This window comes from Tyto alba, unplaced genomic scaffold, assembly GCF_018691265.1.
Source record: "Tyto alba isolate M040663 unplaced genomic scaffold, T.alba_DEE_v4.0 Super-Scaffold_46, whole genome shotgun sequence".
NCBI lineage: Eukaryota > Metazoa > Chordata > Aves > Strigiformes > Tytonidae > Tyto > Tyto alba.
The window spans coordinates 16,290,303-16,314,177 of NW_024881322.1; the positions used below are offsets into that span (position 1 = coordinate 16,290,303).

The 23,875-nt window shown below is 41.0% G+C and overlaps 1 protein-coding gene across 4 annotated transcripts in view; it reads right to left on the bottom strand.

The window, feature by feature from the left end:
* TPK1 (thiamin pyrophosphokinase 1) overlaps positions 1-23,875 on the bottom strand; it is a 327,111-nt gene that overhangs the window by 145,496 nt on the left and 157,740 nt on the right. For 3 of the 4 annotated variants that reach the window (XM_042806372.1, XM_042806374.1, XM_042806373.1), the window contains one exon: positions 22,179-22,251. The exons of the other annotated variant lie outside the window; for it this stretch is intronic. In XM_042806372.1, coding sequence (XP_042662306.1) covers positions 22,179-22,251 — 73 coding nt within the window. The remainder of the gene's footprint in view (positions 1-22,178; positions 22,252-23,875) is intronic. 4 annotated transcript variants of the gene reach the window in all.

Sequence of the window (23,875 nt, forward strand, 5' to 3'; positions counted from 1 at the left end):
GGGATGAGGGCTTTCTTTCACTTGCATCATGTAAAGTTCGACTTCAAGCCACATCTTAACTTCTAGCAATCTGTAACTCATCTTGAAATCTATACAAGTTATCTCATGCCATACCTTCAGCACCTTTCATCATCACCAGTGCCTGCAACCAGAACTCAACCAACATCTACACTTTGTATGATGCAACGTTGAACGAAGCTTCCTCCTCCTGCTGAGATGGAATAATTAAGAGCAAGATCCCCTTTTGCTTCAAGAAAAAATGCCGTTTTCTTCAAGATTTCTGAGCTGACAAAGCACAGTTGCTTGATCTACAGATCATTGAAAAGGGGCCACAGTAATTCTGGCCACGTTCTGTCACCGCTGTTAGGCCAACACTGGTGCAAAATGCAGAGATTCTAGTCTGGAGGACGGGAGACTTCCACAATCCTTGAAAGATCCTCTTAGACTTGAGGGCCAAACAACTATATTTCAAGTGTTTGAGCTGTTTCTTTCTGAAGACAGGGAAGACTAGAAGCAATGTATATAAATAAAGATTTTGGGTGATTATAAGCAGACAATAGAAACGTAAACCAGAAGACAGTGCTGCACAGGCTGTCCTAGGGCTGGCAAAGCAGAGGACATACCTGTGAAAGTGGGAAGGCAGCAGGAGAGTCCCAAACACTACAGCCGGATTTGATACTGAGATTTGTGTCATTCCATGTTTATCTCCCATTTAATTTTTCACGGTATTTCAAAAGCTTTGAGTAAATAATGAATTGCTGTCCTCAGATACTTATTTTACATACTGCATTCATCAGGAGTCCTGCAAGCACTGCCAACCACTGCCAAACACTCTGTTGTGAACAGCCCACCTCTGAGAAGGCTGATACGCTGTGTACTTCTCTTATCCAATTTTATTTTCTTTAAAAGAAGTGTAGCTAATAGCTATTTAATACTGAACCCCGCTATCACCTTGCAAATCTCCAGTGACTTGAACAGAAGTTAATGATCTGAGAGGATATTCCTTCTGCACCATCCAGCTCTCATTTTTCCCCCTCCCATTCCAAACATTCAATTATTTGATTTCCCATGTTCCAACTCACTAACCACTTTCCTGGATTTCTAGCTCAGAAGCAGAAATAAAGACGGCATAAAACGCACATTGTAAGGAAAGTAGCAACCCACTGTTCCCAACAGTGGCCCTTCCCTATTCACCAGTGACCCTCTCCTGTTCTTTGTAACATACTTTCTCTGCCCAAACCTTTTGGTCAAAAAGCTGCTTCCGACAGGACCCACTGCCTCAGTACCTCAGCCCTCCAGCCAAGTCGTGGCAAAGACCAGCCCCTGTGCAGGACAACCACATCCCACAGCAAAAAAAAACGTCACCGCAAGGAAAGCCATGCTCTGCCCCGGCTCGCAGCTGAACGTGGTCCCTCCATCCCCCCTTCCGAGTCCCCCACGTTGGCCCCTCCTGGCCTGACAAGCATCCAGGGTCACTGGGGTTCCCACTGCTGTCACCAGCAGCAGGAGGGTCACTCATCCTCCCAGCCAGCTCTGAAACAAGCCCTTGTTTTTAGCAGTTGGAAGACGTCTCCAACCTCTGGCTTGACGTTATCAGGAGAAACAAGTGGATGGAGCAGACTGGACCAGATGCTGATGAGTGCAGTACTGGACTGGTACTTCACAGCACAAGGAGGAGGTAATGAAAGAACACAAATACCCTACCTAACCCCTGAGGATCTCCTTCACTCAGTTTTTTCTAGCAACCGTGAAAGGAGATGAATGTGTGAATCAACTCTCAAGAAGTACTGAACAATGCAAGCCCACAACCTGCAGAAACAATACAGGGAATGCAGGAGTCCTTGACCAGTTTTTGAACACCTCTGACAAGGCATCTTGTGTTGGAGGGAAAACAGAGGCTTCACCTAAACAGGGAGAACAGCCCCCCTCCAGAATTGCTCTTTCCAAAACAGTGTGAGGGGTGTGGGGAGAGGAAAGGAAGGAAAAGACCTAAACATACGGGGCTCACAGGTACAGACATGCCACACAATAAAAACATCACGCATTTGACTTCTAGATTTAAGTGCGGGGATGTACAATGAAATCAATAAAGCAGAAGGGTAACCAAGTATTCAGAAACACATGGGCAAGCATTAATGAGTTAATAAATTTGCCTGGCAATGTTGGACAAAGGCTCCTTGCAAGGCATCCCAGATAAACCGAAATTGCTAGTGATAATCTGTATTATCCCATTTCCTGTAACCGTGCCTTATCCCTAAACTAACATCATCCCTCCCTCTATTATTGATTTATCTTGGGCCATCCTTCTTCTGTACAGAGATGCAGAATAGCACTGACAGGATTAAAGCAACTACCTGCTTTTAAGTAAGCTGTTAGTAAAACTCTAGGGAGGCAGGGGGGCGGGGAGAATAAACAGTCTCTGATTGTACATCACTAGCTTTTCTTGCTCAGCAGTATGCTTACAGAGATGGCTTTTGCAGCTGAGAAATGAATCACAGCAGACTTTATTATTTCCCATACTACACAATGACAAAGGCAACTAGTGGAATAATTACATTATGCTATAATTACACATAGTAACCAATTGTCAAGAGCTTGGCAATGCTCTGGAAATCCTTTGAATGCTGAGCATTCTGTGTATTCCTCAGGCATTTGCTAAGGGCTTTCCTGTATGGATGATTCCCAGCCTACAACCTGTGAGCACACGACAAGCGAAACCCAAACGCACCAGCAGTGCTCCACGCCAGCTCTGTGCAGAACTGTTGCAGGTACCTTTGCACCATGCTCTCCGGCTCGGGAGCGCTGCAGGTCATGCTGCAGAGACACTCGGGTCAATCAGGATAAAAACATCCCAGGGGACACCTAATCCAGTTGGCCTCGAAGTTGGAAAGAAAGCCCGCGCTGGCAGGGGAGGCTGGGAAGAAGAGAAAGGAGAAAAGACAAGGAACGTTACTAGTGACTTTGAGGGAATTTAGCCAGAATCACGAAGCTTGACAGCCTGCAGCACAACCAGAAACCAGAGACGTCAGGCAACCAGTTCTGGAACCAGCATGGCAAGGAAACATAATATTTGACTGGGCAGGAATTAAAAAAATAAATAAAATAAAATTTGTTTCATTGTCACTCTTATCCTCCCTACGACTCTGTAACCGTGTCCTGTCTTAGCTGAGGAAAATGCGTGCCCTCTTTTTGCACTGGACTTCTACAGTACCTGGCACAAGGGCAAAATAAATAATAAATATCAATAAAATATCAAGCACAACTACAGGCTTATAACCCACCCCATAACCACAAACTGGACACCTGATGTGGAAGCTGCTTGATAGAGAAGGACACAAGAGACCGCAGATAAAAATCTGCATCTGATTACAGCGAAGATGCATCTTCACTTAATTTCAAGTACAACCCTTTCAGGATACTCATACAGACTAATCAGATTAGCGTATCTGTAGAACGTCCTGTATGATGGATTGTTGGAATTTCTTACCTAAAATTTGCATGAAACATGGTGGCTGGTTTGTCTGGAGGTCAAACAGGAGATTTGATCTGAAAATTTTGTTTGCGCTTTTTGTAGTTCAATGGCACAAAGGTTTGCTGTTCCACTGAAAAGCACACATTCACTGTAGCAGTTGCTCGCCCAGATTAGTAAATCTGAAAAATTTACTAATGAAAAATCCAGTGTTACACCTTACAATGCACATACTAACAGTTAGAAAAATGTGGGTCAACTAATTAAAACCAAATGTGTACACTTTATCATTGTTAGTTTATTGAACATTTTTAAAAATAATGCTTAAAATCTGACTCTATGAATCAGATAGAAGTTGATGTACAAATTTAAGATAGATGCTTTTGCTCTATTAATTCTAGCTTTTCCTGTATCCTTTAGAAAACACCAAGAGGCCTATCAGATTTGGGGAAGAAAAATCTTGGAACAGTATTTGTGGAAATAATCACCTTAATTTTCCAATACTGAAAAAGGAATGTTGGGATCAGCATTCAGATTAGGAGCATTCTCATCTTACATTATTTAACAAGACTTAACCTATCAATTGTTGAATTAACCAATGAAGTCATTAAAATGAAATACACGGTCTCTCCACAACAGATGCAAATCACATCAGGTCATATTAAAGTGGCTATTAAAACAATGCAGAAGAAAAATAACCCAATGATTGTAAAATCCCATTTTTCTTCTGGACTATTTATTATTGCAGATAAACAGGGTTAAAAAACAAACAAACCAATCACCTGCACTGTTTATGTTTAATGATTAGACTTAAAATTTGAAAACCATAGCCCTGTAGTCTTTTCTTTAGAGTCAAACTGGTTTCACCAAGGCCACAGAAGCATCTACATTGATGATTCAAAAAAGAAAATAAAAAATTATCTTTTAAAAGAAAGGCTCATTCTCAGTAGGTTGTCACGATCTGCTCAACGCAGAACACAGTTTTGTTGTTATTCTTAAATGATATGACACACTTACCCTCCCAGGCATCTCTGTCTAAACATGCTTTCAGTCAGGTTATTAATTTTATACAATGTTTTATTTTTCTAGAAAATGGTGAATGCCACCTCTCATTCACCACTTGATCAGTTTTCAGTGGTTTTCCTTTTTTTTTAAATCAAGATGCTTTCAGATGGAAACTAGAATCAAATTAAAATGCATACAACCACCATTTCATACTTTTAAAAGCAATGAAAGATTTTCATTAAAATCTAGGACAGGTAGGATTGTCCTGTCTCATCAAATTCAATCCAGCTCTGCCACAGGAAGCATATCATGAAATACTTCTCATAAACTTTCTGGCATCCATTTTAAAATCACTCAGGCTTCTTCTTCCCCACCTACAATCTCCCGAAAGGCTCATTCCTCCAATGGGTAACAGCACACTTCTACTCAGCAGCTTGATTTTATCTGAACGGATCTTAAATCAAAATTACTTTTTCTCTTTTCCATCCCTTGTGTTTAGCTCCTTTATATATTTATTTTACTTTAATTTCATTAGCCTAAACAAGTCTTTTAGCCTTTTCTCAGAAAACAGACTGTTGAGCCCCCTGCTCGTCTTAGCAGGCATTTTTTTGAGGCTGCTCAGACTCAGGTCCCTGTTTTTTGGAGAGGGGTGATTGGTGTTGTTGCCCGGGGTGTTCCAGGGGCAGCATCACAACCTCCTACAGTGGCACTAGAGGAGATCCTACTGCCGGCTGTGGGTCCTCCCCTCCCCGGGGATCCTCTTCGCCCCCGCCGCCGCACTGGTTAGTGGCACTGGTTAGTGGTGCTGGTTAGTGGCACTGGTTAGTGGCACTGGTTAGTGGTGCTGGTTAGTGGCACTGGTTAGTGGCACTGGTTAGTGGCACTAATGCTGCCTTGCCTGCCCGTGCGACTGAGCCCGAGCTGTGACACCTGGGAATCCAGTCCCCTGCCCCTGCTTTTATCTCCCAACTGGGATGCTAACAGGTCACCCAGTGCGTAGCTGCCACCTCCTGATAATGACAGTGATTTTCACTCCGTGTTCTCCCCAGTGTGCTCTTCCTCAGCTTCTACTCTGCCCTCGTCCCCAGACACATAGCGCAGGGATCGTTCGGCCACGCAGTGTAGTGAGATGCTGATCTTCAGTAACTACGCCACCCCCATGGCTCAGCTTGACCACTCCACCGCTCTGCATCTTCTGGGTAACTGACGTACCCATTGCTTTACACACGCTGCTCACAGAAGGGAGCTCTAACTCACTTACACATTACAACCTTCAAAAGAGTATTTTTGCTGATCGGAGCTCTTTCCTTGCCCTGACCTCCTCCTCTCGCACACTTCGCGCTTCATTTCCTTTCTGAGCTCACATGGTTATATTTGAAGTCTTTCTTGTCTATCTTTCACCTTCTGTTTATGAACCAATTCCAGGCAGATGTTTAAGACAAAAGGGGTGGAAATCTGCCTTCTCTTCATTTAGTGCATAAGCTCCTACGCAGATGGCCTTCTGTTCACAATTTCTTGGGCCTTTCCCTTGTTGAAATACAATTATATAATACTCATTAAAAAACCCAAAACTGAAGTAGAGCACACACCTCACAGATCTTTTGTTCATCTCCACACTTCAGAAGCCAACTTCTGATAATTCTACCGAAAGTTATTTTTGGACCCCAAATCTAGCAGAAGATGTTTTACTTTCTATCAGAACTACACTGAAAATACCACAACTTATTATTTTTGCAGAGACTGAAAAATTATCTGCCATCCACCAGTCAGGTATACCTGGGTTTTACCGGTTAAACATCACTTTTTTCCCCTCATGCCCAAAAACATGAACCCAAATTAGCTGGTTTTGCTTGCAGTTTCAGCATAAACATACAAAGTTATTTCACATTAGCCTTCATTTTTTATTCCTACTCTTCCTGATCAGTGCATGGCTTGTAATATTTCTATTCCATTCTTGCCTGCCGCTTCTCCACATTTCCAGTAAAGCTGTAAAAATCTATTTGCATACCAATAACAATTGTTTTAGTTCTTCTGTTTCCCCGCTGAGGTTCTTGTACATTAGTCAACAAAGCATTTCAGTTACTCCTCGCTGACCATATCCAATTTTCTAGCTGGGTTACGCATGTTGTCCAACTACTGCTCCAATCCACATTAAATCGTACTTCCCTCCGTTTCATGCTCTAACCCCCAGTTGTGTCTTTATCCTCTACTAAATAAAGCAATCTTATATGCTGTGGGGACATAAATAAACTTATCTAGCCACATTTTGCATTTAAAAGTGAACTGATTTACTGGACACACATGGCTGAACTCAGTAGCTAGAGATAATATTGATCATTTCTCATCACCAAGCCCTTCCGCACTTTATGAATAGTACTTCTCATCATTTCATACCTCATTTTTATTCATATACTGAAAGAGAAAATAAACCATTCTACTTTTTTCAAACCTAAGTGTTGAACTGAAGTCAAATGACTACAATAAAATAATAATAATTTTAAAAAATCTCTAACTTTACAGTTGACCCCTATCAAAAGCTTCTTTAGCTTACTCGCACTCCAAATGCTCAGCTAGCCACGTGGCCAGTTCTGTCTGTTGCCCTTAAACTTCCGGCTGTTCATATTTTAAAAGCCTTCTTTATTTAGTCTGAACGATTTTAACCTAAATGGAGGAGTTTGTTAGCAAAGTGTCACAATCTTCATTTTAATTGGGTCTACTTTTAAAAAAGAAATGTATGAATTTAGTGAAATATAAATCCTGTGTTTGTATCTATCAAATCAGGTTTTTGTTTTTAAATTTATGCTTGTAATAGAAAAGGTAGCTGCTAAATACTTATTAACCACTGAAACCTACATAGAGGACACTGTATGCTTCTAAAACAGATACTCACAGCAGTGCCTGACAAGCAGACTTCAAAACCTGTATTATCTATCAACACAGCAACTGGAAGAAACCTCCTGTCTCATCACACTTGCTGCCTGCAGACCTCGGTAACTACATCCTAAACACCCTTCCACTTAACCATCAAAGACCAAAGATGGTCTCCCTGCACTCAGGAACATAATTTGGGGCTGAAACAACTGTGATTTTGTAGCCTCATCAATAATATCACTTTCAAGGACAGGCAGTCATTTAGAAAAAATGTCTGTGTACTGTTCTGTGACCACACAACTCATTATTACATGAATACATTTAATTAATGAATTTTTGAAGATGCAATTTCAAAGCCTGGCTTTCCTCTCATGTTTTAATTCAGATTTTTGGGTCTAACTTTAATGCTCTTATTTTGTTCATAACTCAGACAAAATTCCCAGCAAGAAAGGCTTAGGCACAGTCATTTTAAACTAGTGAATCACTTGGAAGTAGGGAGGAAAAAAGATATAAGAAAGTTGTATGGCTTGCTGTGGGAAGAAAGAAGTGATCTATTGACAGGTAACAGGATAGGGAGGCATTGTCCCTTATATTACCTTCTGTGCAACTTCTTTGAAAGTGAATTTAACTAAAGGACAGACAGTGTAAACGCCAGTAAGATGACCTAGGGACAGTTCATCTTTACAAAATTTTCTGATATTTATCAAACCATATCAGATTTACCCTAACCCTTCAAAGCATCTTGAGTTTGCCACAAAAAGTACATCACATAAGTAACAAATAGTGCTCCCTAAGGAACCTTAAACTTTTTATACTATTTCCTTCCAAAATCTAACCACTCATTGTGCATTGGCCTCTGTCTCCTGCTCCGCTACTCTCCTCCTGCCGCAGGGAATTCTGAGCTATTCCACAGCATCTATAAGCTGTCAAGCCATACCTACATTTTTCACGCTATATAGAACCAAGTTCAAGAAGAAATGTCAAATGCAATTATTCTCTTTCCTGTATCGCTTCATTTCTCTACCTATGCATCTACTTCCACTTCAGGTCTGCGAGGCATTTAGGGATAGCATTTACACAGCAAACGTCATGCAGAGCTGTCCAGTATTCCGCACAGGAGGGCACAATCACGGCAGGATCACCAGCTTTCACTCTAAACACCTCGTAATCTCTGTTTCCGCCAACAAGGTGCCCCTGTTCAATATGCCAAAAGCCTCACCATCATCATCATCTTAAATAAGATGAAAAGTTTGCAAATTCATCGGTTACTGATAGAAACTAATACTATTTATATTTACTAATATGAAGTATCTAAACCACTAAAGCATAGTGACTATATTTCACCATAAATTGAAACAGTAGATGGTAAACAAAACAAATGGAAGACTTGACCTGCATATTGTTAACGTCAAAGCTTAGGCGGAAGGTCTTTTCATACTAACTCTAAGGGATGAACCGAGCTATTATCCTGGCTTTTCTGCTTCTCTGGCTTTTCGGACCCACCCCGGTCACCCCGACGCAATGAGCAGAACTCGCTCCGCCTGCCCCGGGAGCCTGACGCCAACCATCACCTCGCCACAGACCCCGGTCAACCGGAACAAACCAGTTGTCTTTCATGAAAACCCGTTCAAAAAGACTTTCCGGTGAAGCGAGAAGTTTGTTTGACATTTAAGGCATGGATTTGACTCGTACTGAAGCTAAGGCACTGAACCTCACAAGGTGGATGGCTTGTAGGGTGCTCTTCCACAGAAGGGGAGCAAAGCAGAAAGAAGCCGAGCCTGGCCACAACCAGCTATGTGCATTGCTGAAGGCACGTTCATTCAGACTGCATGAAAATCCATAGAAATGGTAAAATTGGAGGGGAGGGCTGTCCCCCTTGGCAGGGTTGTTTCGATCTCTTCCCGGACGGTGGGAATGTCTCTGGGACAGCTGCTTGCTACCCATCACCCCGGGGCTGCAAACCACAGACAGGGCAGGACACTGAGGGTGGCACAAGGACTGAAGCATGTAAAGCAGTTTAATCTTGGTAATTAAAGGCAGGATGTGTGCTTGAAACCATAGCTGACTGGGGTGAGGAGGAGTTGGCTTGTCCAAATGCTCAACAAATCACAAAAAAACATCTGAAAACTTCTCTACTCTCCTCTCCAAGATCAAGCCAAACATATTTTAACTACAACCTCTGAAGCATATGTGAGTGGACTCCGTTGTTATTGACAAAAAAAAACCCCTTGCAAAGCCATGCCCCTCAGACCAAGCTATGTTTGCTCAAGGTCTGGTGGGTTCGGAGCTCTTTTGGAACAGCAATGGAACTTTTAACATCAAAAAACACTTCAAGGAATTTCAGACCCACTCCACTCTCCCTCCTGTTTTATCCCACCAGTGAGAGAATAAAAGGGGAGTTGAACTGTCATATTTCCAGTTTCCTCCCAGCACATGCCCCACTTTCAGTCTGGGATAAGCTCAAGATATTGAATACATAGCCTTATTGAAGAAAAGTTTATTTTGAATCACTCTAGAGACCTCCCCCCACATTCAGCTGTGTAAGCAACTGTCGATGCCAGATCAGACATACACCTCTGCAGGTATGTTAGGTACTGATGAGCACATTTATTTGCTCCAAAAACCTGTGATAAATACAGGATACAGAGCACATTCTGGTGCCTAAACATCTTTCACTACTGTTTCTGTTTAAGTCCCAAGAAATACAGCCACGTTTGATTTGAACACAGAACAGATACAGTCCCTCCCCCTTAGCACCACTATCCTGCCAAATTGTCTAGGCAAAGGCTGACATTTTCCCTCTCAGAAGTATTTTTGAGGCAGGATCCAAATAAGACGCCAGTGGATGCAGGGAAAGGGGACAAGACCATTCCAAGGCATTATTCCTTCCCAATTTCCCACAGCAAATTGCTTAGCACAAACCCAGTGCCAAAAGCACAGGAGCCCCAGTGGGGACAGTAATACCCAGCACAATTAGTAGTCTGTTGCAAACCCTGAGATGCCTCTATAGGCCGGTCTTCAATTTTGAGTTCTTCCTACAAATACAATTTAAATAGTGATTAAAATATAAAGTATCTAAACCACTAAAGCATAGCGGCTATATTTCACCATATGTTGAAATAGTAGATGGTGAACAAAACAAATGGAATACTTTACCTGCATATTGATATGTCAAAAGACTCTGGCTTTTAAATGCCAGAAAAAAAATGGAGCTGGGGCACAATAAGCAATTTTATCCCATATTTAATCCCTATTCTGTTCTCTAAAGGTGTTTTCCTTCTGCTGATCTTAAAAGGAGAAAGGTCTTTTCAGCTCTCAAAAGAAGGTTCCTCTTGAAGGCTACATACTTATCAATTAAATGAAAATCTGGTAATGTTAGCTAGCAATTTATGGTAAATTGCCAATTCCTTACTTGAAGGGTTATTATCAATTAAGTCCTAACTAGATACTTACTAAATTAGTTGTTCAATTGGATTAACAGTTGCTTAGACACATTGTATATTATAGAAGCAGATGCTGCAGAATTTGGACAAAATAGTCTTAACACCTGTAAATTTACTGTAAATTCATTCCAACTTCCATTGTATTTATTTAAGCTTTAAGCTGCTTGCATGATTTTCTGTTCTGCACCTGATGAAACTTCAATCAAAGCCTGGTCAAGGATGGAATAAAAATAGGTCCTTGCATTTTAACTTCAAACAAAACCCATTTGAAAACAGTAAAACAAAACAAAACACAACAATCACCCTGCACTCATTCCTAATAAACTGAAAATCTTACTTTTAGATTAGAAAAATACGATATCCATGCATGTGTGCTTATCACACTCACTTCTTCATAGCTGCAAAAAATGGCAGAAGAATTAATTTGATGATGTCAGGGAAATTTATCTGTTCCTATCCAGTTCTCTTTCCTACCCTCTGCTGACGTTACCTTTATTTTCCTCTCTTGAAGTGCTTACCTTTTGCTAACTTTTTTAAGTCTGTGCCTTTGTTTCAGTTTCCATTCCTCATTTTCGTCTTCCCTGACATTTTATTTTTCTCTCTTAACTCATTTCATCAGATAGGGAACTGTTTCCATTTCTAATTATACCTCCAAATCTATTTGACTGAAGGGACTGTTATTTTTTAATCAAAGACCATCACAGTTACTTTAGATGAAGGAATCCAACAGCACACCGAACAGAAACCAACTCACACTGGTCCTGACACTCGCTGAATTTCAGCTGAGCTTCCTGCACAGTCAGCTTATCAAACCTTCATCCAAGCCCTCTTTGCTGGGCTCCACTGAGCACTCAAGGAAAACAGCAGAACCGAAACAGAAAAACAGAGTTTCAAAGGCTTACTGATGGCAGTGAAAACAGCAAGAGCGCAAAAGAATATTAGAGTCAGGAAATACAGGATAGAAGAATAAAAGGAGAAAGGTAAGTATGAGGAATATTCCAATTTGTAGAGCTTTCCCCACACAGCACTAGTCAAAGCTGCCAGAACTTGAGTACTTCCATTCCCCTCCATCCTCCCCCAGTAACACTACTTCTCTGCCACTAATGGTCTTCTTTCCAAAATTGCATCTTAAATTTCCTCCTGGTATATGTGAATGCCACCTTTATCATCTTGCACTATTTCTCAGTGCAGCTATAAAAATCAACCTTGTATTTTCCACATTTTTGACCAAATCAAATTTCAGTAAGGAAAAATAATTGTCTGTGCTCCAGAAGCTGAACTGGAATTTTCCTGTTGGACTCCACCTCTGTCTCGGCTCATAACAAAACTCCAAATAACATTACACTTCCATGATTAAGCTAATTAACAAAGCCCAGTTCACATTTGGCAGCTTTAGCTCATCCATTGTTTCATTGAAAAAGCTACAAATGCCTTTAACTTTTCTACCTGTACAGCACACATTGTTTCTCTTTCTTTTCCATTTGGAGGCTTGTAGAGCACACCTCTATCTGCATGAACACAAACAGCCCAAGTCTAACCTTCTTGCATATGGACTGTTGTCGTGGTTTGACCCTGGTCAGCAGCCAAACACCACGCAGCCACTCACTCCCCCTTCTCTTCTGGCAATGAGAAGGGAGAGAGAGCCAGGCTTGGGGTTCGAGACAGGACCAGGAGGGGCAGATCACCCATTATGGTCACGAGCAAAAGGCAGACTCTTTAGGGGAAGAGAAAAAGAACATACATTTATTACAGACGCTAACAACACGACTTAACAGAGCAGGACAGTAAGAGGCATTGCCAAATCTTGAGCACACCTTCCCCCCACCCCTCCCTTCTTCCCAGGCTCAGCTCTGCTCCCGATATCTCTACCTCCTCCCCCAGCAGCGCAGGGGCAGGGAATGGGGGGGCAGTCAGTGCTGCTGCCACTTCCATCTTTGGGGGGGAGCTTCTGGAACTTGTTCCCCCTACCCCATCATGGTCCCCCTCTCACAGGAGACAGTCCTCCACAAACTTTCTCTGACATGAGTTCCTCCCACAGTCTGCAGCGTTCCCCACACTGCTCCGTTGCGGTTCACCAACTTTCTCCAACTGGATTCCCTCCCACGGCTGCAGCCCGTCCCGAGCTGCTCCGGCGTGGGACTCCCCCGCATGCTGCAATCCTCCCAGCGCTGAATTACAGCAGCGGGGCTACCTTTTCCCATGAGACCCCGGCCTTCTTCGGTCACAGCACCTTGATTATGCCGAGCAGGAGCAACAGGCCATAAATCAATGTCTGCTCCACCGTAGATCTCCATGGGTGGCAGGGGGGGGCCGCCCTGCCTGTCTCCCCACAGGATACAGGGGGGTCTCTGCTCCGGCACACCTCCCCCCTCCTTTCTTCCTCCAGTTCCTCCACTGACCTTGGTGTTCATGCAGCTGCAGCAACTTCCTCCTCACCAGTCCCACTGCATCATCACCACGTCCCTTCTTAAATACAGTTATCGCAGGAGGCACAGCTGATTGGCTCAGTTTTGGTGCAGAGGTGGAGCTGACTTGGAGCTGGGGGAGCTTCGAGAAGCTTCTCACAGGGGCCGTCCCCTATAGCCCCCTCTCCTGCTACCAAAAAACCCCACCACTCACTCAAACCCAGGACAATTGTCATCCTTGAGGTTTTGTAATTGTATTGCTGTAAGTCAAGTGCAAGCACGATAAAGGCAACATTACAGTAAGTCAAGATGTGATAGCCTTGGATCAGGTATCCCAATTTATTGTGACTTTAATTTCATAGTCGTGTCAAAGATGAAACAGCAAAGTTTATGGTGGCCTTGGTGAATCTGCCTCTCAAGTCTGGAGCTTAGGGAACATGATCCTGAGTAGTCCACATGTTCCTTTTAAAACAAGTGAACGCACTCACCAAAATGCTTGTTACAGGTCCCTAAAAGCATGTCAGAAGCGTTCCTCCTCTCCATCCCACCAGCAATTCTTTGAAATGAGCAACAGACTTCATCTTTTCACTCTGCTTCTGAAAGTAGAGCTGCCTGCTCTCTGACAAGATGCACACCAGAATCATTCGCAGAGGCTGCCAAGGTTCTTAAAATGCTTAAAAATTGTAGCATCAGGATTTTGATGATCTTTTTCTTGGTTAACGATAAGGTTTGTGCTCCTGTTGTGGGCCACGGTTGTGCTTTGGCTAGTTACTGGGCTCCCCCACAACAGAATCAAGCTTAGAAATCTCACAGAGCCGTTAGGCTGAACTTGAGTTTGCAGCATTTGATGAGCTGTGAGGTTGTGGGTTCGGCAGCTTCATTGGGAACTGCTCTAATTAGCAGTCCACAGGCATGGGCACTGAGCCTTGCGCTCCAGGAACAATCTTCTCTTAAATTCTCTAAAAAGAAAAGATGGATGTAAAAATTCCACTTACATCTAAAAAGACCTATCATCTGAGTCTTCAACCACTAGTACCATATTAAAGCTGTCTCTTTTGTGTGAAGAGGCTTAATCACAAAATAACTCTGTTCAATTTCTTTCTCCAGATTAAGCTGTCATTGTTTAAAACACCGTTTTTGCTCCTTGCACTGGAAATGAAGTTAATTCAATACATTTCTATTTTTTAAACTTTTCTGTTATTTTCTCCATCACAGGCTGACAGACCAGAGTAATGACTTCTTTCAGAGATTAACACCAGATTAAATTTTTTAAAACTCTTGGAAGTAACTCAAACGTCTATTGCAATATAGATTCTACCCTTTCGCCTCCTCAGGCCATAACCAATGAAAGGGAGAAATAAATCTCATACTGCAACATAATATTAAACTGAAATTGGATGCAAGACTAAAATACCACCAGCATCATTTTTGTTATATGGTGCACTGTTTTCTTGCATATTCTACTGTCAGGCAGTTCAGCTTCAGATAAGGCACTTGTGAGAAGAAGGAAAACAACTCACAACCTGCAGAACTTGAACCTAAGCAAAAGAAAGACAAACCACCTCTAATAAAAGTTTGATCTCTCAATTTCTATATACTGTCTCCCAAAACTATGTAACAAGCAACAAAATACTGCAAAGGAAAATAGAGTAGCACTTCTTTTAAGGAATGAGAACTTAGTGAAATTGCATTCTCTATCTTGCTAGATAAATTAGGGCCTGACTCAGGTTCTAATAAACGTACACAGTGACTCTCAATGACCTCAAAACTTGCTGAATCTCAATGATATTATATTGATCTTACAACACAAGTGGGACTTAGCTGTTTCTTCACGTTTGAAAGAAGTGATGTGCAACTCCAGGAGATAACACAAAGAACACATTACTTAAAAAGATGCAGGGCTGTATAACCGAATTTTTGTTTTGTTTTGTTTTTCCCCACAAATCTCATCTGCATTTAAGGAGATGCATTGTTTTCTGGAAACTGCTACCTTGGTGAAAGCATAAAGACTGATATTAAGAACTGGACAGAGATTTTTTTCTTGGTTTTGTTTTTTACTGGCACATAACAACATCACTGCACAAGCCCAGAGTCCTCAAATCCTTTGTTTTACAGAAGAAACTTTTCAACAAGGTTTCCCAGCCATTACACATATACTAACTCAGCAGGACACAAAACAGGCTGTACAGAATTTTAGGCCAGAAGTTTGGCAGTATATGCAATATTCCATTGGTTTAGCTGTGTACACCCCCCCCCCCCCTACCTACAGGAATGCTAGGCACGGTCATCCTAATACAATCAGAACAGGAGTGAAAAGGTGGTTAAAGTATGCTCATCCACTCTTTATCACAATATAAAAATTGAGGAGAGTCAAACGTGACTATCAAAAGTCAAGCTCAAAACCAAAATAGCATCCAAAAGACAGATTTTCTCCACTGTAAACATTTAAACTGGGGAACATATTGACAATGTTTTTTTGTGGATACTTGCAGTCTCATCTACGTAGTTTGAAGAAAAGTGTGAAGACTAATTTTGGGAAAAATTAAGTCAATCTATGAAGCAATTAAACACAAAGATACCACCTCTGACTTCGGAAATCTTTAAGCCATATATTAGTGGGAGATGAAAAAGTGTATCAAAGAAGCATCACTGTGCATGCATATGCTTTCTGTACCCAGCAGAGGCCAGACACCAGCAGACCTCTGGTCTGACCTAGCGTGACTGTCTGTCACATCACCTTTACAAAAGTGCCACTAAGCACAGTCTCTCTTACAAATTTATGACATTTCTGGAACATTACGGTATTACTTTTGTTTAGCATGAATAAGAAATCCACATAACCCAAATCACCTACACAGCTCACTTGGAAATACGATCTTGACAAGATCTCTGACATACTGTTCAGGAATGGAACCATTTTAAGAAAGCTCCTGTTGAATAATTACATGACTGAGACATACAGAAAGCTTCCAGTCCGAAATCCTGAATTGCATATACATTCATATACAGTTTGAACTATTAATAACAGGACAATCCCAGCCCTATAAAGGTTTTTAACTTGATGAATCTCTATCTATATTACGACACTGATGCTCTTCCAATGAGTGTACACCAGTTAAAAAAACCTGATAACTTGGTTCTAAGTCCAGGTGGTACAGGCACTCAACATCAGAAGCTGAAGTGAGGTAGGCACAGCACATTTTATGGTTGTCAGAGAGGTCTTCAGCAGGACACATAAAACAAGGGATTGCTTGAAAGCTTAAGTGGTGATTGTCAGTAGAAGTAGCCTGTTCAACAGCAAGACTGAAGTGTTTCAGATCCACCTGCACAAATTTTACAGCTTCTTCTGAAACCTTAAAATCTCTCACAAAGGAAACAGGCCCTAAAATGAACTGTGTCTTTCCTAGAAAACTGTTCAGTCTCACAAGAATGCTTTAAATGAGTCAAACTTCCTAATATTTAAAGTCCCATCCTGTACTAAAAATTAGTTTCAGAAAAAATACTAACATTTAGGGATAAAAGGTAAATTATAATAGTCACAGAAAAATTCAATGGGTTTTTATGTATTTAAATTATAATAATATAACCAAGGGAAGTCAATTAACATTGTGATTTTCCCAAATTATTAAAAATTTTGGCCTCGGAACGCGAGCAGGGACTATTACACTAAAACATGCAGTTTAGCATGTTTTTCAGCAGAAAGTGTAGAAGTTAGAGATGTACAAGCACTACTTCACTGTTACAAATACATTTTGTAAATCTAATTATTGGTGCATCATCACAGAACAAAAAGACAATATCCACACTGTACTTATTAAGCATTTTTACAGCCCTGATAACCACTAAACCCTGGAAATGTAATAGAAAAAGAAAAAGGAAAGTGCTACAGCTGCAGAACTGACTGCAAAAATAAGCAGCTCCATGGGGCTGAAAAATAAAAGAATCGGAAAAACAGTGGACTTGTAAATATGTTCACAGCATTTAATTACAGATCTGAAGCAGATCCTACTAAGCCTTTTAAAGCACATGAAGTTTGCTGAGTGGAAAAGCCAAACTGGGTTTTTAATAAACAGCATAATCTGGATTTCAAAGGGTACCGTATTCGACCTTCTGCTTCCAGGCGTAAGTACAGATCTGGTATAACTTTAGATAATGTCTTTGGTCTCAAAACTTCAGAAACTGAGCCTTGTTTGAGGCATAACAATACAAATGGCTGCTTTAACTTCAAAGTAATGTTGAAAAGGTTTCAATAATAGAAACATCCAGCTAAAGCAAGAAACAGATGAAACTGCAATGACAGAAATATCACCACACGTCCTCCCTGCTTCACGCAGTGTCATTTCCAATGAACTTCAGAGTATACAGAGGAAGACTATCTATTATGGCATCATATGAACTTGCATATTTATCATAAAAGTATAAAACTCTTCTCAATATCTGTTTTAACAATGACAAAATATACAGAATAAAGAATACTAAATTGTTTATCTTTCGTTTATAGTGCAATATGATTTAAAAAGGAAAATTTAAACATGGTATTCCATTTCCAGTTGTGGTGCAGTTTTATCCAGTTTTAACACTATTTAACTCTTTAAGAAATGGGGGAAATCATCAATAACTTTTTAATATAAAGAATAAAAGACTTCAAGTACCTACTTGACAAGCCAATGAGGTAAAACCAAGACCACAGAAAATATAAAGTAAAACTGAATAACCTGAATGCATGCTTCCTTATTCTCTCCCAAAAGCATAACACGGCTAACCCACCACTTACACATCCCACTCATAAGTTTATTACACGACTACTTTCCAACACAACTGAAATAACAGCACTTTTGCCTTTAGATCTCGTCACTAACTATGGCATGCCACACCTAACAGACATAAAATTAATTCACTTCATATTTATTTATATTTAAATATATATATATTTAAATAGGATTCCCAATGCAACGGCAATAATCCTGCTTAAAGGAAAATGGAAGCACTTGTCATGTAATCCTTGCTCAGCTAAAAACACCAGAGGAATTGGCTTAAAGATATCCCTTCCAGTAAAACCCTTTGGCTCCGGGAATCTGTATGTCATGCTTCCTGCAGCAGCATATATCTGCTCTTGCTTCCATCACTTCAAGGGGGCAGAAAACCTTCTGAGTCTGGCAGCAACATCCTGGCATGAGCGTGGTGTGACGGAGGAGCCAGGCCTCTCATTGTTTCGTGATGGTGATGTAACTGCTTATAGACAAAGCTCTACAGAACCATAATTAGTTTCACACACTGAGTTTAATACTGTCCCTTCTTACTCAGCGATATACTAGGCTGTCGTTGATACAAACACTTGTAAATTACTGGTATATATCCCAATAATTAATGTCATTAGCTTTACTATGAAAAAGTAACGCTCCTTAACCAGTGGCACTCTATCTTCTGATAGATAAAAGAAGTCATGATGTATTAATTTCTGTCAATATGGGTAACTTTTTTTTTTTTTTTTTTTTTTAAAAAAGCGGTCACTGGCAGTCCACTGTAAATGTAATACTTAACAGAACTATAAAGCATGTTTATAAAAAACACAGAGAAACTTCAGCTTCACAAACACAAATAAAAAACCAAACAAACACTGGTATAAATTAAATCATTGCAGGTTGAAATTCCAAAGGACCCTCCAGCTCCTTCAGCATCACTTGCCCTTCACTTGGCAGCTGTATCTACAGCGATCGAGTCAAATGTAAGCAAGAGAAAAGCCGGCATGGCTTTCCCCTGTGCATCACATGTAAAGGCAGACGGGAGCGTGGAGGATGAATATCTCTCAGCACTTGCTGCTTGCTTCCCTTTCCTTCATATTCACTCCACACGTGTGATAGCTTCTCCTTTCTGCTGGCCATAAGGAATCACTCAGTTGTACATGTACAGGGCAGTCCACCCCCCCACCCCACCCCTTTCCTTGCAGGTCACAGTAGCGTTACAGACAGCCAGCAGAGCTCTTGACCCACCCCAATTAACTGCCTTCAGAAAGTGTCGCCTTTCCTTTGTGCAACATAAGTTACATAAGGTATATAGGAGAAAAGGCAAGGGGCACCAAGAGATGAAAATCTACACTACAGTATAAAATACTCTACATAAAAAGTCTGAACTTGGAAGAAGCTAAAGCTACAGCCTAAGTCACGACTAACCCTGGTGCGGCAGCAGCTCAAAACAGGGGTACGTGATGGGGAAAATTCAGTTAGGGCAGTCTGCTGCCCAGTGGAACAGGAAAGGTGGCTTGGCAGTAAACGGGAGCAGAAATCTGAGGAATGGTGATAGAACATTCTTGTTATTTGGTGCTGAAGACCCAATGCTTACCTAGACGCACATTTCAAAGGAAAAATAAGTATTTTGTTGTCTGAAGGTAACATGCCCTACTTCAGAGAAGCCTTGATAATTAATGGAATTCTTGGCACTAACCTGGGAAAATTAAACTGGAGCAATCTCACATGATGAATGTATGTGTTTTCATGTAATTCTGTGTGATAAGGATGGTTCAGGCTTTCTATTCATGCAAGGGTGACTATTTGGAAGAGAGATGGGGAAGGGAAAGGCTATAGGACCATGCCAACATCAAAGCAATTTATGACAAAGATCAAAAGCTAACTTTATTTTGTACAGGGAAATACTGATCAGCTAGTTAGCAGGTGGGTTTCCTCTGGATTCTCATCCACTTGCTCAATGAAAATGGCAACATCACATCAGTCTACGCTTTGCTACAACAATTCTTCCATTTTCCCATTCATAATCATCAACAATTGATAAAAGAAAATGCTTGAAACAATACAGTAATATTATCTCATGATAATGGCTTACCCACCTCTGTGTGTAATCTGCATGTGGGCGAGGGAGTGCTTCAGTGAGGGAGGAAGCAACCCTAACTCACAATGTGACCCTGTACCTCCCTGAAGGCAACGGCCCTACACCGATCTACTCACCCAAAGTCCTCTCATAGCCTGGTTTAAGCATCCCTAACCTGTTGTGGGCCATCAAAATATACAATATTTCCAAATGACAGTGACTTTGGAAATTTCTTGGACTGCAGAGAGTGCTTTACTGGGCAAGATACTTTACAGGAAAAGAAGAATACACCTCTCTCTAAATTCTGTGTTTTATTATATTTTTTGTTCAAGACCTCCTTAGACACCCACTCATATTCACCACTCTAATTTTCTGTCTGCAGAAGTTTAATTTAAAAATGCAAAAAATTATTTTTCCTACCATGTACACCCAAACTGAAAATTCTAAAGTCAAACTACATTGTCCTCAGTCACGTATGAGGACCCTAGGTAAGGATTCTGTAGGCTAGGATATGCTCACCATTACACCTTTACAATCCTGATGCGATAATGCTTCCTTTACAGCCCATCAGCCCAGCACTCGCATGGGTGTATCAACTCTGTATGAAGCAGAATGGTTCACTACGCATTTACAGAGAAGATGTAAACTGCACGTCAGCAGTCATCTACCATGGAGCTGACAAAAGGGATGCTATGGGCAGGTAAGTAATCCCCATGAAAAAGTGTAATACCAGTTTCACTTAGCTTATTCCTTTCCATATCCTACTGTAGCCTTCCCCCTCCTACCTCTTCCATCTACCCCTCTCTCCATTGAACAATCCTTAATCCACATTCTTTGGCAGGATTTACCCACTTACCAACATGCAGTTTATATAAGCACATATAAACATTTATATTCCAGTGTCCATGCCAAACAGAGCAGTATGTTTTGAGACTTCCCCATTTACTCACAGGTCATGAATTTCCAGTCTGTAACGAACAGCATTAATCCAAAGCTTTTTATTTTATTTTTATTTCCTAAGGTGTGGCCTAATAATTCCCCAAAATTTTTCTTGATCTGTTCTCACAAGATGGGCAGCCATCACATACTTCTCCCTGCTAACCAGTGAGGTAGAACACGGGGAAAAAAACCTCACAGTACTCAGAGAGGGACTAAAACCCAGTCCTACACACTCCTCCAGCCCTCCTCTCACAGTTTGAAACATTTTGTTCTAATCATTTGATCCTGAGTCTAGCAGGGAAGATTTTAGGCAAATTTCAGCCTCACATGTTGAATTAGCAGAAGACATATCACAGACCTCTAAGTCCACTAGCTCACAAGGATCAAACACCTACTTCTCTTGCAAGCACAGCCTGCTGAAAAGGCAAGCTGGCACACTGAGGCAACCTCTGAATTTGCAGAAACCTGCTGTCCAAAATGTGAGGGTAAAGCACTGCACTTAGCACAAAAGCCTGTACAGCCAGGCAGGTGAAGCGTTAAATACCAAATAGTCAGCCAAAGGCAGAACTGTGAGCCCTAAGACCTAAGAAACGCACGTCTGTATTTATGTTGCTCACTGGAAACTCGGTGGCTACACAGGGAATAAATTAATGTATGCAGAAATTTGTCCCAAAACCCATTAAGGAGGGCGCTCCAGTAGTAAAGCAGAAGTAGTTGGGGCATAATTCAACGCTTCAGTGGGTGATGGGAGAGACAGATGTCTCTATTGGCAGCTTACAGCTAAAAATATAAAGTCATATCATACAAAAATCACCTGGAGAAACTCTCTCCAGAAAGTCTGTGGGTGCCAGCCATGTGGGAATCACGGGAGATTAATCTTTATTGCTCTGTATCTCACTGAGCAAAAGAAGTCACAGGTTTTTCAGGAAGTTTTATCCTAGTTTCTGGCTGGTATGATCTCCAGCAAAGTGTGATCTATTCGTTGAGCTGGTGCTGGGATGCTGCACCCTACAACAGCGTCGGGCAGTACCGCACCTCCTGTTTCTGTTAAGCGTTAGCACAGTGCCAGGCAGAGTCCAACACCCGAGCGAGAGGAGCTTCACAACTGAAGCCTCAACAAAACCAGTGGAGCCAGGCTCACTTAATGACCAACGGGGGCACTAATGGGTTGGATCCCACAATGCTCTAACACACACACAAACTCATCAAAGAGATTTAATTTACCTTGACCTTGTAGTACTCCTTGACTTCAGGCTGAATGGAATCAAAATCACCACTGATGTAATCAGGCAAGTAGCTGAAAGGAAAGCAACGAGCAGTGAAATGAAAAATTAATCCATCTTACTAGATTTAATATTTATTTTCTCAAGAGCACTAAGGGGTAGAAGCATTAATCTCTCAAGGGAATAGGAGTTAGTTAAAAGCATGTTAAAACAAGGGTTGATGTGAGGTGGTAGAAAACAAGATAACAGAAGAACTGTAAAACTGGTAAATCTAGTGTCCCTTCTTTGCTGAGGGAGCTACACATCACTGAGATGCTTATACACCTTCCTAAGGGAAGACTTGTATCTGCATGGTTCCAGAAAGACAACTCTCAAATTTATTTCAAATGTATCATTCAGTCAGCAAAGTATTTGAAGAAGCATATCTGAGTGCTGTACATCAAGCCTCAGAGGATATAATTTGTCAGAAGATGATGATGCTGATGCTTCTTGGACAGCTGGTATGCCATAAATATTCCAGAGATTTGTATTTTGGTTGTTACTGATGTCGTCTGGTTTCTGCTCTTCTCCTTGATTATCAAAAATACAACCTCAAAACATGGAAGCCAAATGCTCAGTGATTTTTAAGTCATATCTTGGATGTACAAAATGTGCATGAACTTGATTTCAAATTCTAGCCAACATTTGTACAGTAATATTGCCGCAAAGCACATAGAAATAATGCTGTGATATTTATCTCAACTTGCTTCTTGTAATTTTTTAGTTGCAGAATGCTTCAAAATGTTTACTGTACAAATTCTTATCAAACTGATAATGAAACGTCAACTGTGCTACAGAAAGAACAGTTTAAGAATATTTTTTGAATTAAAAAAAAAAAAAACAAAAAAAAAACCCCAAAACCAACAAACAACACAACACAGAAATCTTTCCATCTTGCATAATTCCTGGAGTTTTAAGCAGCAGCTAAGACAGGTGAAAGTGTTACTACTGTTTCAAAAGATAAGGCTGAACCGAGTTTTGAAATTAAAGCTGTGATTACAGTGTTTTCTAACGAATTAAATACACAGATTCTCTTCTCCAGGTTTACTATACTTTACGGGGGGTATGAGAGTTCATCAGCAAATAAGTTTACAGCTCAAGCTGAGTTATGAGGAATTGGGCAAAACATATGGGGACATATTTTTCTTCCACATGATTTTAGAATCATGATTTTCTTCCACATGAAGAACGCTGCAGCGTCTACAAACTCCCCACATCAGTAAAACTTAAAAAATCCCATGTTCTGGCACCGTTCAAAAATTTCAAAAAGAGATGCATGGTCACTGGCCACCATTTTCTTTGAAACCTGAAAGCTGCTTCAGCAGAAACCGGTAAGTACAGTTGTTGTGAGCTAGTTCACGTGCAACTATGGCATTTCAAATTCATTGCTCTCTGCTATTACTAAAGCTGTTATAAAAGGATACGTTCTAAAAATAATCTCTACAAAAGTGATGCTCCCACACTTGTGGCAGGGGGAAGGGAAGTTCCTTCTGCATCGGGTTTTATTGAGGACACACAAACCAACTAGAAGAAATGCAAATGTTTCACTCTGTTTCATATGCCCAAGTCAGTACAGTTCACAACTAGCAAAATCTAAACAGAAAATTAGATTTGCTCCTTCACTGGGAGACTGACCTTTTCAACATACAAAAACCACCA